The sequence below is a fragment of the Saccopteryx bilineata genome, chromosome X (genome assembly GCF_036850765.1).
Source record: "Saccopteryx bilineata isolate mSacBil1 chromosome X, mSacBil1_pri_phased_curated, whole genome shotgun sequence".
Classification (NCBI taxonomy): domain Eukaryota; kingdom Metazoa; phylum Chordata; class Mammalia; order Chiroptera; family Emballonuridae; genus Saccopteryx; species Saccopteryx bilineata.
Window position 1 is genome coordinate 78,773,695 of NC_089502.1, and position 19,324 is coordinate 78,793,018.

Below are 19,324 nucleotides of genomic sequence, written 5' to 3' on the forward strand. Positions count from 1 at the left end.
GAAACAAATGACAATGAGCATAAAACAACTCAAAACTTATGGGACACAGCAAAAGCAGTACTGAGAGGGAAGTTCATATCACTACAGGCACATTTTAAGAAACTAGAAAAAGCTCAAATAAACAACTTAACCCTGCATCTAAAAGAACTAGAAAAAGGACAGCAAGTAAAGCCCAAATGTAGTAGAAGGAAGGAAATAATAAAGATCAGAGCAGAAATAAATGACATAGAGTTTAAAGAAACAATACAGAGGATCAATGAAACTAAGAGCTGGTTCTTTGAAAAGATAAACAAGATCGATGAACCTTTAACTAGATTCACCAAGAAAAAAAGAAGGAGGACTTAGATAAATAAAATTAGAAACGAGAGTGGAGAAATAACAACTGACACAACAGAAATACAAATATTGTAAGAAAATACTGTGAAGAACTGTATGCCAAAAAGCTAGACAACATAGATGAAATGGACAAATTCTTTGAAATATACAATCTTCCAAAAATCAATCTGGAAGAATCAGAAAACCTAAACAGAGCAATTACACCAAATGAGATCGAAACAGTTATCAAAAAACTCCCAACAAAGAAAAATTCGGACACTGATGGCTTCACAAGTGAATTCTACCAAATAGTCAAAGAAGAACTAACTCCTATCCTCCTCAGCTATTTCAAAAAATTCAAGAGGAAGGAAGACTTCCAAGCTTCTACCTCAACATGATAAAAGCCATCTATGACAAACCCACAGCCAACATCATACTCAATGGGTAAAAATTAAAAGCAATCCCCTTAAGATTAGGAACAAGGTAGGAGTGCCCCCTTTCACCACTCTTATACAACATAGTCCTGGAAGTCCTAGCCACAGAAATCAGACAAGAAGAATAAATAAAAGGCATTTAAGTTGGAAAAGAAGAAGTAAAACTATCATTATTTGCAGATGATATGATATTGTATATAGAAAACCCTAAAGTCTCAGTCAAAAAACTACTGGACCTGATAAATGAATTCAGCAAAGTGGCAGGATATAAAATTAATTCTCAGAAATCAGAGGCATTTTATACAGAAGCAATGAACAGTCAGAAAGAGAAAGTAAGGAAATAATCCCCTTCACTATTACAACCAAAAAAATAAAGTACCTAGGAGTAAATTTAACCAAGGAGACTAAAGACTTGTACGCGGATAATTATAAAACATTAATAAAAGAAATCAAGGAAGATACAAACAAGTGGAAGCATATACTGTGCTCATGGTTAGGAAGAATAAACATCATTAAAATGTCTATATTACCCAAAGCAATCTATAAATTCAATGCAATACCAATTAAAATACCAATGACATACTTTAAAGATATAAATCATATATTCCAAAAATTTATATGGAACCAAAAAAGAACACGAATAGCCTCAGCAATCTTAAAAAAGAAGAAGTGGGAGGTATCACACTTCCTAATACCAAGTTATACTACAAGGCCATTGTACTCAAAACAGCCTGGTACTGGCATAAGAACAGGCATATATATCAATGGAACAGAACAGAGCACCCAAAAATAAACCCACAGCTCTATGGACAACTGATATTTGACAAAGTAGGTAAGACCATACATTGGAGTAAAGACAGCCTCTTCAACAAATGGTGATGGGAAAATTGGACAGCTACCTGCAAAAAAATGAAACTAGACCACCAACTTACACCATTCACAAAAATAAATTCAAAATGGATAAAAGACTTAAATGTAAGTCGTGAAACCATAAGCATCTTAGAAGAAAACATAGGCAGTATGCTCTCCGACCTCTCTCGCAGTGAAATATTTGCTGGTTTATCTCCACGGGCAAGTGAAATAAATGACAGGATAAACAAATGGGACTATATCAAACTAAAAAGCTTCTGCACAGCTAAAGACAATAAGAACAGAATAAAAAGCAAACTGCACAATGGAAGAACATATTTGACAATACATCTGATAAGGGGTTAATAATAAAAATTTATAAAGAACTTGTAAAAATCAATACCAGAAAGACAAACAATCCAATCGAGAAATGAGCAAAAGAAATGTATAGACACTTCTCCAAAGAGGACATACAGATGGCCAATAGGTATATGAAAAAATGCTCAACATCACTAATCATTAGAGAAATGCAAATTAAAACCACAATGAGATATCACCTCACACCAGTCAGAATGGCGCTCATCAACAAAACAACACAGAATAAGTGCTGGCGAGGATGTGGAGAAAAGGGAACCCTCCTGCACTGCTGGTGGGAATGCAGACTGGTGCAGCTTCTGTGGAAAACAGTATGGAGATTCCTCAAGAAATTCAAAATCGAACTGCCTTTTGACCCAGCTATACCATTTTTAGGAATATACCCCAAGAACACCATAGAACTGCTCCAAAAGGAGAAATGCACCTTCCTGTTTATGGCAGCATTATTCACAATAGTGAAGATCTGGAAACAACCCAAGTGTCCGTCAGAGGACAAATGAATTAAAAAGCTTTGGTACATATATAGTATGGAATACTACTCAGCCATGAGAAATGATGACATCGGATCATTTACAATAACATGGATGGACCTTGATAACATTATACGGTGTGAAATAAGTAAATCAGAGAAAACTAAGAACTATATGAACCATAGATGGTACATAAAAATGAGACTCAGAGATATAGACAAGAATGTGATGGTAATGGTGGGGGGGGGATGGAGCGAGGAAGGGGAGAAAGGGAGTTGAGGGAGGGGAGGGGCACAAAGGAAACCAGATAGAAGGTAACGGAAGACAATTTGACTTTGGGTGAAGGGTATGCAGCATAATCAAATGTCAAAATAATCTGGAGATGTTTTCTCTCAACATATGTACCCTGATTTATCAATGTCACTGCATTAAATTTAATAATAATAAAAAAAGAAAAAGAAAAAAACAATTACATGGCTTGCTGAGTATATGAAAAAATTGGAACCCTTAAACATTGCTGGTAAGAATGTAAAATGGTGCGGCTAGTTTAGCAGTTTCTCAAAATGCTAAATATAGTTGCTAAATAACTCAGCACATCCACTCGTCCTTATATATACAAGAGAAATGAAAACATGTCCACACAAAAACTTGTACATGAAGGTTCATAGCAGCATCACTCATAATAGCCAAAAAGCAGAAACAATCCATCAACTGGTGAATGAATAAAATGTGGGCTGTATCGAAACAAGATATTATTCATCAACATAAAGGAATGAAGTACTCCTACATGCTGCAACATAATAATCTTTGAAAAGCTATGTCAAGAATGAAATACATTGGGGAAACTGATTCCTTGAGAGTTTAGATTAAAAAATAAAAATAAAATAGAAAAAAAGGTGATAGAAATATTTCCTGAGAAAATTTTAAAATGTGACTCCTCACATTTTAATTTGGGCCAAATGTTTATATTGCCAGCCAGTGCTAAGTAAAAGAGAAAAGTGCCCTAAGACATTTGTACTGCTTAGTGACTATCACACTAATGTACTAAGTAGATGAACTTCCAGTTGATTGATCTTCATTGTTTTTGTCACTACCATCAGGACTGCTGATAATGGGAACAACCCACAAAGGGTATTCAGATTATTTTTCAAAACCAAATAGCATTACTTTGGTTTTTAGATTTTTTCCTCTATGGCTCTGACCTCCTTTGTTAATATGCATATGATAGGAGTTGGCCAAATCTTACTCTGCTAATTCATCACCCAGTATTTCATTAAGGTCAATAGAAATATCAAAATTGTTTCCAATAGCTTTTTTTCCCATTTTTGTTTTTCTGTGATCTGGCCATAATCTCTTGAGTTTAAGAGATCTGAAATTATAGGCCAGTATGAATCATTGATCAAACCAGAAATATTTAATCAGAGATCAATCTTCCAAAACTTTAAGCTTCATGAGAGGGAAGACCACACTGTTTTATTCACTACTATATTTCTTGTGCCTGGCATAAAATTGGCACTCATTTAATATTTACTAAATGAATTAATAATCAGAATAGCTAACCCAGTGGTTGTCAAAATTAAAAGTGCATCAGAATCACCTGGAAAGATTATTAAAACACAGACTACTGGGTCTACCCCTAGACTTTCTGATTCAGTAGACCAAGGGCGGAGAGCAAGATTTTCCATTTGTAAAAAATTCCCAGGAGATTCTGATACTATCTAGTACAGTGCCTGGTGTATAGTAGGCATGCAATTAATTATTAGTTGTAGAATAAATGAATAAACATATACTTAGCAAATACTTATAACAAATTTTGTTTTCTTAGACAGAAAAAAAAGATTGGAATTGAACCTCCTTTCTTGCCTTATTGGGGGAAATAATGGAAAGATTTCACCATACATTCATTAAATTGATTTATATTTATTCTAATTCGTAATTCATTTTGTTTTTTCCCAATCAGTATATGTCATGATTTATATAACAATTTGTTTAAAGCACATATGAGTTGTAGGTAATAGAAGATAACAGTGATTACCAGAAAAGATGGTGACATCAAATCTATACCCAGGGCATGACCACCACTGGTCTGTAAAAAAAAAAAGTTGAGACAACACAATTTTAAAAGACATGAGGCAAAGCAACCATTATTTGAATTACAGATATTCAAGTAACTGGCCAGCATATTATCATTTAAAAAGATGACAAATTCATCTTACTCTAGAAGACATGGTAAAGGATAAAATAAACTACCTGACAAAATATTTTTTTTCCAAAAGAAAAGAGGGCATTGGTGAGTAGCAGAGAAAAGAGCTTAGAACAATACAAAACACCAGATAGGCAGGTGGTGATAGATATCAATATTTAGAAATAAGAAAGTAATGAAAATTTACAGCTCTCCATAAAAAAATGATTTTGGTTTTCTTAAAGTCATATAGGTAGTGAGTGTGTAAAAAAAGAAATAACTGATATAACTGGGTAGTTTAAGTCCTTAATATCATATTAATCTAGCTGGGAACACGGACTTCAAGTTCTAAATATATAATGGACTTGTAAGTAATACTGTGTAACTATAAACAACAATAAAATGTTTAGCCAATCACTTTCAACCAAAACAAGAATTGTTTACCAACAACATCAATTTAATTACAGTATGCAATGTAGTTCTTTCGCTTTCAAATAGGAAAATGTTCAGATTTCCAAATTATCTGGGGAAAAAACAACCTGTAAAGTGAATGTTTTTCTATTACAAGGTCCACTCTTATTCCATTGCATGATATAAAAGTGAAAGACTATCTGATGAGTGTTCTTGCTCTTGCGTAATATAAACAAAAAAGGGGATCTGATAATTGTACTCAAAACAAGTTTACTTCAACTTAAACTTCAAGCTCATTCATGTCCTAAATGGTTGCTGATTCTAAAAAAATAAAATAAATAAATAAAAATAAGATAAAATAAAATTCTAGTTTGCCTCTCCTCTTCTGTATGTGCTTTAATAATGCAAGCTAATTAGAGAAATGCAAATCAAAACGGCAATGAGATACCACCTCACACCTGTTCGATTAGCTGTTATTAGCAAGACAGGTAATAGCAAATGTTGGAGAGGCTGTGGAGAAAAAGGAACCCTCATACACTGTTGGTGGGAATGTAAAGTAGTACAACCATTATGGAAGAAAGCATGGTGGTTCCTCAAAAAACTGAAAATAGAACTACCTTATGACCCAGCAATCCCTCTACTGGGTATATATCCCAAAAACTCAGAAACATTGATACGTAAAGACACATGCAGCCCCATGTTTATTGCAGCATTGTTCACAGTGGCCAGGACATGGAAACAACCAAAAAGCCCATCAATAGATGACTGGATAAAGAAGATGTGGCACATATACACTATGGAATACTACTCAGCCATAAGAAATGATGACATCGGAACATTTACAGCAAAATGGTGGGATCTTGATAACATGATACGAAGCGAAATAAGTAAATCAGAAAAAACCAGGAACTGTATTATTCCATACGTAGGTGGGACATAATAATGAAACTAAGAGACATTGATAAGAGTGTGGTGGTTACGGGGGGGAGGGGGGAATGGGAGAGGGAAAGGGGGTGGGGAGGGGCACAAAGAAAACAAGATAGAAGGTGACAGAGGACAATCTGACTTTGGGTGGTGGGTATGCAACATAATTGAACGACAAGATAACCTGGACTTGTTATCTTTGAATATATGTATCCTGATTTATTGATGTCACCCCATTAAAAAATAAAATTATTAAAAAAAAATATGGGAGAAAATAGTTGTAAATCATATATCTGATAATGGACTTGTATCTAGAATATAATAAGAACTATTATAAGTCAATAATAATAATTTTAAAAAGGTAAAAAAGAATAATGCAAGCTAGCATACATTTATTTAAAAGAAGGAGGAGGAATAGATTTAAGATTTTCATGAAAAGTGCTATTAAGGGAGATCAAAATTAGTACCTTCTCAAATTGGACTTTAAAATCATATGATTTCCCAGAGTTTTGAAAGAAGCTTTGAAAGTTTGTGTTATTTCTTTGTATAACATAATAACTCATCTATTCTCAATTGCAGAAAAAAAATGAGTAAGAAGCTACAATATGATCTATGTTGACTCCCACCAACTCCTAGACTAATATAAATGCTTTTCCTCTATGTGTCCATAACATCTTTCATATACCTCTATCAAGACAATAATAAATACCTAATTTTAGGACAATACCTAAAAACAGATTTTTTTTAAAAAGGCCTTCATCTAATCTGGTGTTCTCTCTATTATCTGTTCTTAAAAGTAAAAAATCTAAATGTAGTTTCACAAAGATAATTAATTCCAAAATTACCTGTTGATCCTAACAAAAGGAACTTGGAATTTTAATATCTTGTTATTAGAAACAAATTACTTTTCTCCTAAAATAAGCAAAATAGCTTGGCCCAGAGAAAAGAAAGTTGTCTACAAAATGATGGGTATAGAAGACATTCAAGCAAACTACTCTGTGGCTTGTCAACTTATTTGTTCAAAGGCCAGGAGCTCATGCATGTTATGTAAAATTAAAAGCAGGTTAAACTATATGAAAGGATCCTAGGTTATTTATCACCTGACTCTCAGTTGCAATAGACAGTCTACTCAATTCCACCTGAAAAACACGTGACTCAAATTAAACTCAGAATATAAAACAAAATACATAATCCCAACAAAGTCTGATTCCAAAAGAATGTTCTTAAACATGACAGTATCTCAGCTAATCTCCCAAATAGTATCATACCTGCTTTATCTCACTTTTTAACTGCATGATCCCAGTTCGTTCAGTTTTAGTTGCTCCAACAGCACCAATCTCATGGATAGAAATGGCAGGGCTGACATTTGAATCACTGGGACGCACTATATAGCACGATAGATTAAAGATAGAGAGGATAATCAGGTTCAGTTTTTTCTCTACCACATTTAAAAGACTTAGATACATGTCTTTCTTTTACTTTAATTAAGAACAACCAGTATAACCCTGCCATTCAAAGTGTGGTCCATAGACCAGTAGCATCAGCATCACCTAGGAGCTTCTTAGTATAATCTTAGTACTTATTCCAGATCTTTGACCCAGAATCAGTCTATATTTTAGCAAGATCTCCAGGTGAAATGTAAGGCTTGAGGAGCACTGCTTTAAACTTTATTTACCAATCTAAGTTCTGGTATCCATCCATCTGACATTATATATTTATTTATCCTAAGCTTAAAAGTTGAGAATGGAAGATAACCTTTTTCATTTGCTCTGATGTTTTATATACTCAACACCAAATACCACTACGAAACCGCCAAGTTCAGGTGAAAGTTTAATTTCTGATGGGTCCCTACATGTATTTGAATTTAAACATGAAAGGATACATCAGATGTACTGAAGCAGCTACTCACACATGTGTATGAATGCACACACACAGAACACTGTTAAGTACTATCAGATTATTATTAATTGTAATACAAGAAAGTTTTAGATGAGTTATTTGTTGTCCTAAAGTGGAGACTTCAATTCAGTATAATTTAAGGGAATGGATAGAACAGTTCAAAATAAAACATACAGTAATCTACTTGGTTGGCATTATTATTTAAGGGAAAAAATGAGAAATACAGTAGTTTCCAAATCTTGTTCCAAAAGACAACTTTGCTTTTAAGTATTTCATATATCGGGGTTCTATTTATTTGGGGGGAAAGTTTCCTCTGATAAAAGAAAAAAACAGTTAAAAATCAATGAGAGACTTAAACACTCTGAAATGGAAATGCAGTTATTTAGCCTTACCGCTTCGTTCTACTCCAAACTCCTTGCCACTGAGAATATGATGCAGGAGGTTCTTCATGGCTGAAGGACTGAGATTCATCAGGCCATCTGTGGCTTCTTCAGCTAGTCAGCAGAAATGTAGGGGCAGAGATATTTCTAATTAGACTTTCTGAGTCACTTCATTGGAAGAATAAAGTAAAATCGATTTCTAATACCATACTGCCTAAGTATTGAGACTATAATAGATTTATAATAAGTTAAGGGCTGACTAACTAGTTTATGGATGAGCCAGGTCCTTAAATTCTTTTTCATCTCCTGTCACACTATAAGGGTACTCAGTAGGGTCTTTACATGAAGGTGAAAGAACACTAGAACTGGACCCAGTCAGAGAAAGGCAAATGGACAAAAATAATCAAAGCTTATCAGCCTGGAAATACAGAGACTTAAAAGAAAATAGATATAAATTCATGAAATTATAAAGAGTATTGAGAAGATATTTTAAACTTTTTCATCAACATCAACCACTTATTAAGAATTTTCTGCATGTAGGTGAAGATTTTAAGCAAAGTTAGTACAAACAGGTATGATGTGATACTTAACCTTGAGAGGCTGACCTATTATTTGGGAGAGATTGGACATGTATACAAGATATACAATAATAAAATACGTGCCAACTGAGGGTTGATTAAATTAGTGGGAAATATTGTTGAAGTAGGAGGTAGAGGCCAGATTGTTGAGGTTTCTTCCATATCAGACCCAGGGATTTTTTACTTTATCCTATAAGAAATAAATAGCCATGGTTTTGATGAATCCACAGGAAAAAGACCATAGTAAGCAACTAAGGAAAAGTGGAAAATGTCTGGGGGTTTATCTGTGAATGAGTTTTATTATTTAATAATCAGACCCTCATAAAACATCCCTTGACACCATAGCTAAAGAATATACATATATAATACATGTATTCTGTATCAGTGTGCTAAACTAGAAATCATTTGGAATCAGGCAGACTTGGACTCAATTTCCACTATTTACTAGTTATGTAACTTTGGGCAAGTTATTAAACTTCTCTGAGTTTGGTTCTGTATTGATAGAAGTGTACCTTCTCCAGAGGATTGTTTTAAGGACTGAATGAGATAATGTATGTAAATATAAAGCAAAAAGCAGGGTCTGGCATATTGTATGTATAAAATAATCATCTCTCTTCCTCTAAAGGATTATTTAAATATAAATTATCTCATGTAATATACGTTAGACTCAAACCAATAAATTTAGGTACTTGTGCCGACTAGGCGGTGGCGCAGTGGATAGAATGTCAGACTGGGATGCAGAGGCCCCAGGTTTGAGACCCCAGTGTTGCCAGCTTGAGCGCAGGCTCATCTGGTTTGAGCAAAAGCTCACCAGCTTAAGCCCAAGATCACTGACTCCGAGCAAGGGGTTACTCAGTCTGCTGAAGGCCCGCAGTCAAGGCACATATGAGAAAGCAATTAATGAACAACTAAGGTGTCACAATGCGCAACGAAAAACTAATAATTGATGCTTCTCATCTCTCCGTTCCTGTCTGTCTGTCCCTGTCTATCCCTCTCTCTGACTCTCTCTCTGTCTCTGTAAAAAAAAAAATTAGGTACTTGTTAATAGCTCAGTTAAAAGCCTTTTAGGGAAATTTAACCTAAAAATGGCTAAAATTGAGTTTAGTGACTGTGATTTTTTTTTTTTTGGAGGGGTATGCAATCCCTATTTCTTGTTGAAAAAGAAATAAATGCCAATAGAAAATATAGTCATGCCACGAGGGTCTGCCTTTCCCCCTTTCACACTTTATACAATTCTGCTTTACAGCTTTAAAGAGAATCTTGCCAGATAAATATTAACAGAAATATTGCCTTCCTTTATTCAATCTTGATGTTGACTAGCCAGAATACTGACACTATGAACAAACTGATATAATGACTTAATCTGGTGTCCAGAAGCTGCACTGACTCAATCAGAATCAAACCCACCCTGTCTTTTACACTCAAGTTCCATGTATGCTAGGAATTAGGGGGAATGCAGAATTTGGAGTGCAGAGCCCCTAAGAGGTAGAGTTTTGAAGTTGCAGAACAAATTAAATTTGACATAGTATCAGTCCCTTATCTAGAGATTGAGTAACCCCAGAACAAGATTGCTTTAGGCAGTTTTTGAGCTACTGATAAAGCGTTCTTTCCCTCCTGATCCCAAATTCAACAGACTTATATTAAAAGTGAAGTATGCTTAAAATAGTTACTATGTTGAATACCTGTGCATCGAAGGGAGTGGGCCAGTTCTGTTGCCATAACTTGTATGATCAGACCAATTCGAAGTCGAAACATTTCAGCAAAGAGGCCAGGTTGAGTTCGCATATACATGGCTAGATATACCATTATTTCCTGTGCATGGAATGGATATAGACAAAAATTATGGCTCAGACCTCACAAGACCTAATTTGTGGTCAGCTGCCAGATGCATTAAAAACAAGCTTTAAGGCCCTAACTGTTTGGCTCAGTGGTAGAGCATTGGCCCAGCATGTGGATGCCCTGAGTTCAATTCCTGGTCAGGACACACAAGGTAACTACCATCTGCTTCTCCACCTCTCCCCCTCTCGCTTCTCTCTCTCCCTCTCCCTCCCTCTCTCTCTCCCCCCCCCCTCTCTCTCTTCCCCTCCTGCATCCATGGCTAAATTGGAGTGAGTTTTGGAGTGAGTTGGGCCTGGGTGCTGCAGATGGCTCCATGGCCTCTGCCTCAGGTACTAAGAAGAGCTCAGTTGCTGAGCAACAGAGCAATGCCCCAGATGGGCAGAGCATCGCCCCCTAGTGGGCTTGCTGGGTGGATCCCGGTCAGGGTACATGCGGGAGTCTCTCTGCCTCCCTTCCACTTACTGAATAATAATAATAAAAACAAGCTTTAAAATATATATCACTGGATTAGGCTTTATAATTCTGCTCACCTGTGTTAGGATGGAAACACTCATGTCCCCTTCACTGGCTTCATCTATCATTTGAGTGAGCACTTCATACGGCAGAGGTCTGAGGAAGAAGACGGTAAAGAAAGACAAAATTCTGCAACTACTTAGGTCTAAGTATATTGAAAAAATTAGAAAGCTCCTCTCAAGTCCAAGTCACTGCCTCAACATCTCGTCATTACTGGTAGCATGCTGCTTTTTTCAGTCTTCAGAGTTCATTGCCTCCCCAAACGACTTTGGCCCATATCAACTCAAGAGAGGTCTGCTCTTGCTCCTAACAGACTGAACTGGGGTTGGGTTGCATTTTTCAGGGATTTGGCATGGTGATGGTGCCAACTTGAACTTGGTGAACATGTTAAGGACACTACTCTTTTATGAATTCTTGCTGTATTGGCCAAGAGTTTGCTTAAGGGCTTTAATCACTGTAAAACAAAAAAAATAGAAGACTGGATAAAGAAGATGTGGCACATATACACCATGGTATACTATTCAGCCATAAGAAATAATGACATCGGATCACTTACAACAAAATGGTGGGATCTTGATAACATTATACAGAGTGAACTAAGTAAATCAGAAAAAAACAAGAACTGCAGGATTCCATACATTGGTGGGACATAAAAACGAGACTAAGAGACATGAACAAGAGTGTGGTGGTTATGGGGTACGGGGGGGAGGGAAGGAGGGGGAGGAGGAGAGGGAGGGGGAGGGGCACAAAGAAAACTAGATAGAAGGTGACAGAGGACAATCTGACTTTGGGTGATGGGTATGTAACATAATTGAATGACAAGATAACCTGGACATGTTTTCTTTGAATATATATATATATATATATATATATATATATATATATATATATACCTTGATTTATTGATGTCACCCCATTAAAATTAATAAAAATTTATTTATAAAAAAAATAAAGAGAAGTCTGCTTTATTCTATCTAAACTTGGATTGTCTTTTCCCTACACAATTTTATTTAAAAGTCACTCTATGATGTTCTTCCAGATTAGTCTTTTATGGTTAATTTGTAACATTTGAGAAGCAACTATTATGGCTAGAAAGTAATAAATTAAATTTAAGCATGCCTTTTGGAAGCCATTATATTGATTTTCTATAGCTTTATCAGTTTATATACACACACACTCATACACATGGATATACACACTTCCTCCCACACTTGTGACTCTCCTGTTGATATTAAGTACTCTGGCATAATGGGACATGGACCATGCCATTGTCTTCTTTCAGACTTTATTGCACTTTACAGATACTGTGTTTTTTTATCAACATTGAAGTTAAGACCCTCCACCAGCAAAAAAAAAAAAATATATAAATATATATATACATATATAGTGAGCCATATATATATGTATGTGTGTGTGTATATGTGTGTGTGTGTATATATATATATATGGCTCACTAAAGGTTCAGATAATGGTTAGCATTAGTTAAAAATAAAATATTATTAAAATTGAGATAGGCATATTGTTCTTTTTAGACATAATAATATTGGAGATTCAGTAGGCTATAGTATAATGGTAACATAACTTTTGTATACACTGGGAAATTAAAAAATTCATGTCACTCATTTTATTATGGTATTTACTTCATTACAGTGTTCTGGAACCAAACCACAATGTTTTAAGGTAAACCTATAGCCCCAAATTAATTCCAGGAAGATGTTATGGGCTGAACTACGTCCTTTCAAAGTTCATATTTTAAAATCTCAATCCTAGTACCTCAAAGTGTAATGACCTTATTTGGAGATGGTTATTATGTGGGTCCTAATCCCATAGGACTGGTGGTGTCTTTATATAAATGGGAAATCTGGACACAAATACATACACACAGAAAGGAAATATAAATATAGAGAGAAAACAGTCACCTATAGGGCAGGGGAGAGGCCTAGAACAAAGTCCAAAGAACAGCTGAAGTTTTTTGTGGGTGCTAATTGCAGTTGCCTGGTTTATTTGTTTTTGTTTTGAATGGGAGGGTTTGGAAAATCCAATAAGAAAACAAAAACAAACATTAAATTTTAAAAAAGCAGAATTTGACTATTTGAGTACTACTCACTGAGTTTCCTCTTATTTATTCTGCCCTGTTATTATCAACATTCTCATGCCAATAAGTTCATGCACATAGGACATTATCATTAATTGATAGATTACAGCAAGAGAACTGGGGTCAGTTCATACAACTCCTTGAAGACTAAGAGAAGCTTGATCAAATCAAGTCGGAAACTATACTCACGCAGAGATAGTCTTCTCTCGAGGTTCTGGAGGTAGTCCCACTGTCAAATGTTTCTGGTGGGAGAGAAGGTCTGTGCAGGCCTAAGGGGAGACAGTATAACACCATTATACTTCCCATAACACCTCAGAATTCCATGAAAATCACTCTTTATTGCTTAGAAGCTGTTGTTCCCCCTTAATTTAATGACACAACAAACTGTCTTTCTCAGGAAATATCCTGATCAGAAAAGAGGGATTTCTAGAAAGAAACAATGAGGTATTTAATCTCATAAGGGATAGGAAGTTTTAACCTCACATAAATGAATTCTTAAGATCTAGAATTCTTTTTTTTTTTTTTGAAAGAGTAAGAGAGAGGGATAGATAGGGACAGACAGGCAGGAATGGAGAGAGATGAGAAGCATCAATCATCAGTCCCTTGTTGTGACACCTTAGTTGTTCATTGATTGCCCTCCCACATGTGCCCTGACCGTGGGCCCTCAGCAGACCAAGCAACCCCTTGCTCGAGCCAGCGACCTTAGGTCCAAGCTGGTGAGCTTTGCTCAAACCAGATGAGCCCGCACTCAAGCCGGCGACCTCAGGGTCTCAAACCTGGGTCCTCTGCATCCCAGTCCAATGCTGTATCCACTGTGCCACCACCTGGTCAGGCAAGATCTAGAATTCTTATAGTTTATAACATCTCTATAAGTAGACAGTTTATATGCTTCAGTGTTGTATATTTGATATTCACAAACAGAAAGCTAACTAAATATTAGAAACTTTATGTGGGAAAGACAATACCTAATGATGAGAACCAATTATGGAACCAATTTTTAAAAAGCCCTCTATTTAGACTTGGTGTAAATTTAAGAATTTACAGTACCTCATCTAGTGCTTCCACCTTCTTCCTTAAGATTCCAGAGATGTACCGGATCAGGCCCCAGTGACGAATTTCTCCAACTTTGCCATAGAGTTCAGTAAGCAGTTCTCTGACTGTTGCACTTCCTTCATCATACAATCCAGTTTCCCAGTCAGGTCCTCTGGAATGTTAAAGACAGGCCTACATTAATTGTAAGTAAAGCTTTCAGCAACAACCTTTTGTTTCAGTGTTATAATGGATATGCTTGTTTTTGATAGGTCTCTCTGAATAGGAAACGAGTGTTATTATTTACCAAAAGTCCTTATATTAGTAGTCAGCCCTGGAAATCAAATACTTAGACAAGAATGACTCTTAGTCTCGGCTGTGTTTGGACAAAATGCATTCTTTTACCCTCTTCATGGGCTTCAATAGTGCCGAAAATAAGGTCAAAGATTTAACTATTGAAATTTCAGAAAGTAGCCACTCACGCGGCGGTCTCAGAACGTGAAATGTGAGCCGGTGGGTGTGCGTTCTCCTAGCTGCCCTGGGTTGCGGCCACGGGACGCACTGAAACTCTGAATTCCGTGCGTTCTAGGCTAGGCAGGAGCACCGGTCCGGTCTGGGTTTCCTTTGTCTGGCCGGGTTGCAGGGAGAGCACACGACTCGCTGCAGAGGAACAGCTCGTCCGGTCGGGGGGACGCCTGCGCTAACCACCCGCCCGTCGTCCCCGCAGGCAGCCAGCCCGCCGTCATGGCCGACCACCTGATGCTCACCAAGGGCTACCGCCTGGTGCCCAGACCACCGCCCGCCGCGCCTGCCCACGGTCCGCAGGCGCTCCGGAAGCTACAGCCGTATGCGGGCCCAGGTCTGGATAGCGGGTTGCGGCCGCGGGGGGCTCCGCTGGGCCCACCGCCGCCCCCACCCGGGGCCCTGGCGTACGGAGCGTTTGGACCGCCGCCTGTCTTCCAGCCCTTTGCGGCCGTGCCGCCACCCGCCGCCGGCAGCGCACACCTGCATCCCGTGGGGACGCTGTACCCGGGCCGCGCGACCGTGCCCCCCGGCGTCCCGGGAGGTCCCCCGAGCCTGCAGCCGGCACCCGGAGCCCCAGCCCCAGCCCCGCCACCGCCGCTACCGCCGGCGCATGCCCTGGGCAGCATGGACGCCGAACTCATCGACGAGGAGGCGTTGATGTCGCTGGAGGTCGAGCTCGGGCTGCACCGCGTGCGCGAGCTGCCGGAGCTCTCCCTGGGCCAGAGCGAGTTCGACTACTTCTCAGACTTGGGGTCGACCCCACCCGCGGGCTCTGTGAGATGCTGAGCACGACTCGCCGCCTACTTGAAGTGCCTGAGAATAGAACCGAGTCTGACTGTTCGCCAGACAGCGCACCCAGCGCAGGGCCCCGTACACACCCTCAGTTAGGGTGGAGGCAGCCTCCTAGTGTATGGATTTAACACCGGCTGGGACACCTGGCGTCACTCCAGGCCTTCTTCCTGCAGGATGACAGTTTGGCATCACCTCTCTGACCCGGAGCCTCAGTGGTAAAAAGGGCACTGAACCCCCTTTCAGACTCCATGGTCTTGGATTCTGTGCCTTCTCCTTTCGGACCTTTCCCCATTCCAACCCCCCAATCTGAGCCATTCCAGGCCTCTGCCTGATCCCCCCTCTCTCCTTGTGCAACCACTGCGGACACTGGATCCCTGGAGCTGCCCAACCACTGGGGCCTCTACTGCTGCTGCCTGAGCCCTGAGATCATAGGGCCTCCCGTCTGGAGGAGGGAAGATTGTAGGTGCAGCCCCTAACCCCTGAAGAGTGGAGCAATGTCCCATCTGGCCTCCAAAAAACAAAATAAAACTGGGTCACTTTAAAAAAAAAAAAGTAGCCACTCAGGGAACTAATGAAGAAATAAGAAGGATGTGTGATGATTTTTAAAGGATATATATATATATATATATATATAATTGTTATTGTAAAAATTACTGTAACACAAATCAGCTGTGAAGTACCATAAAAGATACATAAAGCACTATGAAATTAGGAATTTAATATGATAAAGTTAGATTATTTGTGAAATAATGTTAAGACAATCAAATAGCCACCTGAAAAAAACTAGCTGGTTCTATGCCAGAATTCCAAATGTATAAAAGATTTAAAAATAAATGTACTAGAAAATATATGGGAGAACTATTTTACAACTTTGGAAGTAAGAGCACTTTGTAACTATGAACCAGAAGCCATATAAGAAAAGACTGATAGATTTATATACATAGAACAACACCATTCTTATTGTAAATGCCACTGTAAGCAAAGTCAGAGAGCACATTTCAAAGTGATAAAAAAAATTCCAAAATTTGATAACACTACACTGGTGAAGGTTTGGGAAATACTAAAAATTAGAGCAGAAGTAAATGAAATGGAGAAAAAAAAACTATACAAAAAATTAATACAACAAACAGGTGGTTCTTTGGAAAGATCAATACATTGACAAACCACTGTCCAGACTCACCAAGAAAAAAAGAGGAAGGAATTCATATAAACAAAATCCAAAATGAAAGAAGAGAATTTACCACAGACATCATAGATATACAAATGATCATAGTAGAATATTATGAAAGATTATATGCTACCAAATTCAACAACCTAGAGGAAATGGATAAATTCCTAGAACTATACAAACTTCCTAGACTGAGTCACAAAGAAATGGAAAACCTAAATAGACCTATAAGCAGGGAGGAAATAGAAACAACTATCAAAAACGTACCTGAAAAAACAAGTCCAGGACCAGATGGCTACACTAGTGAATTCTACCAAACAGTCAAAAAAGATTTAGTACCTATACTTCTCAAAGTCTTCCAAAAAATAGAAGAAAGAACAATACTCCCTAAACATATTATGAGGCCAACATAACCCTCATACCAAAACCTGGCAAGGACAACACAAAAAAAGAAAACTACAGGTTAATATCTCTAATGAACACAGATGTAAAAATCCTAAACAAAATCCTAGCAAATCAAATATAACAACACATTTTTAAAAATACATCATGATTGCCTCTTGACCTTTTGGCTAAGATAAAGTGTAGTCAAAATACATCATGATCAAGTGGGATTCATTCCAGGAGCAGAAGGATGGTTGAACTTACAGAACTCGATCAACATAATATACCAGATCAACAAAACAAAAAACAAAAATAATATGATTCTATCAATAGATGCCAAAAAGGCATTCGCTAAGATACAACATCCCTTTATGTTTAAAACAGTCAAAAATAAAATTGAAATAGAAGGAAAGTACCTCAACATAATTAAGGCCATGTATGACAAACCATCAGCTAATATCATTTTATTATTATTATTTTATTTATTTATTCATTCATTTTAGAGAGGAGAGAGAGAGAGAGACAGAGAGGAGAGAGAGACAGGGGGGAGGAGCTGGAAGCATCAACTCCCATATGTGCCTTGACCAGGCAAGCCCAGGGTTTCGAACCGGCGACCTCAGCATTTCCAGGTCGACACTTTATCCACTGCGCCACCACAGGTCAGGCCCTAATATCATTTTAAATGGTAAAAACTGAAGGCTTTTCCTCTGAAATCAGAAACATGACAATGTTGCCCATTCTCTCCACCCTTATTCAACGTAGTTTTTGTGATATTGAAGAGGCAGAATGGACGTCCCCCCATTTGGTTTGGATGTTGAGACTGAATATGTCATACACACATACCAAAAGGTGTGAAATGATGTAGGGAAGGATGTAAGGAGAGTAGAGTTCAATCTGGGACTACTGAGTTTAAGGTACCCAGATCTATGGTACCTAACAGGGTGCTTTGACACATAGCAAACACTCAAAAATGTTAGTTTCTTTTTCATGTAAGCCACGTTATCTTAGTTCTTTAGAGTTAAGAATATATTTATCAGTAGATTTTACCAAATAATGAAGGTTTAAAATAACTATAATAATGATAATAATAGTTATAATTTATTGGTCACTATGTACAAGAGATTGTATTAGAGACTTTGCAGATATTATATCTTGTTTAATCTTTGCAACAATTCTATGAGGTAGGTATAATTCAACCTTTATAAATGAGGACAATTGAGGCTTTGAAGTTACAAAGTAGGTAGGTTGGTCAACTGTATTCAAATACTGATTAGTGAGACTCCAAATCTGTGCTATATTTACTATACTATTATTTCTCTTATATATGAACATTAGATTGATAATATCTATCACTTACTTCATAGTATACAGCATGTAGAGGATATCAGCTTGCTCCTGGAAGCTAGAGGTCTCCTTTAATTGTAAAACCAGTGCTTTGAAGTCCACCTCCCCAGACTGATTTCTAGGAAAATGCATTTCTACATGAACCGAGGGAACCTTTAGGTTGAAAAAGGATAAAAAACATTAAGTCCACAAGTACTCAACTTAAATAATGCCCTAGAGTGATGATATTTTCATTTCTGCAATTTTGCCATAAGAATGCTATTAATTTTGATGAAAAGTTAATCCAAAACAATGAAACCTTCAAGATCTATAATACAGCAATCTAGTTATCATAAAGCCTGGCTAGAAAAACTTGCCCATTTAAAAAGAGAACTGAAAAGGTAATATATCTTCACCAGGGTAGCATTTTGCCTTCCACCAGTTACTATCAGAAACCATAATGGCTAGTTCTATTATTTTCCATAAAGATAGCAGTTTTGCAAAAAGCTGATAGAGGAAGATGGCAGTGGAGTAGGCAAACGCACAAACTCCCAGCTCTCACCACCAATATGGAATACAAATAAATTTAGGAGCAGTCAGAGTGAAAAACCAACTCTGGACTACAAGAACAGCTCTCAAAAACCAAAGAGCAAAGAAGAAGCCACAACAAACCTGGTAGGGAGCACCTGAATATCCCCTACTTACAGGAAAGAAGGGGAGGTGAGGCTGAGAGCCCAAAGGGGATCTAACTCCAGGGAAAAGAGCAGAAAATACTGCTCACAGCCTCTTGCCTGGCAACCAGGGAATGAGGTGTATTGAAAGGACCAGCTTGTCTTCCA

At 37.6% G+C, this 19,324-nt stretch overlaps 2 protein-coding genes across 6 annotated transcripts in view; one reads left to right on the plus strand and one right to left on the minus strand.

Moving 5' to 3' along the window:
- Positions 1-19,324, minus strand: part of PHKA1 (phosphorylase kinase regulatory subunit alpha 1) — a 150,613-nt gene that overhangs the window by 24,921 nt on the left and 106,368 nt on the right. For 3 of the 5 annotated variants that reach the window (XM_066248707.1, XM_066248708.1, XM_066248705.1), the window contains 8 exons: positions 18,520-18,659; positions 14,312-14,468; positions 13,454-13,533; positions 11,187-11,265; positions 10,500-10,629; positions 8,252-8,353; positions 7,229-7,344; positions 4,479-4,529 (listed from right to left, as the gene is read on the minus strand). In XM_066248707.1, the coding sequence (XP_066104804.1) occupies positions 4,479-4,529; positions 7,229-7,344; positions 8,252-8,353; positions 10,500-10,629; positions 11,187-11,265; positions 13,454-13,533; positions 14,312-14,468; positions 18,520-18,659 (855 nt within the window). The remainder of the gene's footprint in view (positions 1-4,478; positions 4,530-7,228; positions 7,345-8,251; positions 8,354-10,499; positions 10,630-11,186; positions 11,266-13,453; positions 13,534-14,311; positions 14,469-18,519; positions 18,660-19,324) is intronic. The other 2 variants (XM_066248709.1, XM_066248706.1) reach the window with 1 other exon arrangement.
- On the plus strand, positions 14,804-16,101 carry LOC136317163 (cbp/p300-interacting transactivator 4-like). Its single transcript, XM_066249750.1, has 2 exons — positions 14,804-14,871; positions 15,021-16,101. Exon 2 carries the CDS (start codon positions 15,038-15,040, stop codon positions 15,602-15,604), a length of 567 nt encoding a protein of 188 aa, XP_066105847.1. The 5' UTR covers positions 14,804-14,871; positions 15,021-15,037; the 3' UTR covers positions 15,605-16,101.

What these genes read in the sequence shown, in the direction of transcription:
- LOC136317163 (XM_066249750.1), top strand. Translation starts at nt 15,038, where the DNA reads ATGGCCGACCACCTGATGCTCACCAAGGGCTACCGCCTGGTGCCCAGA.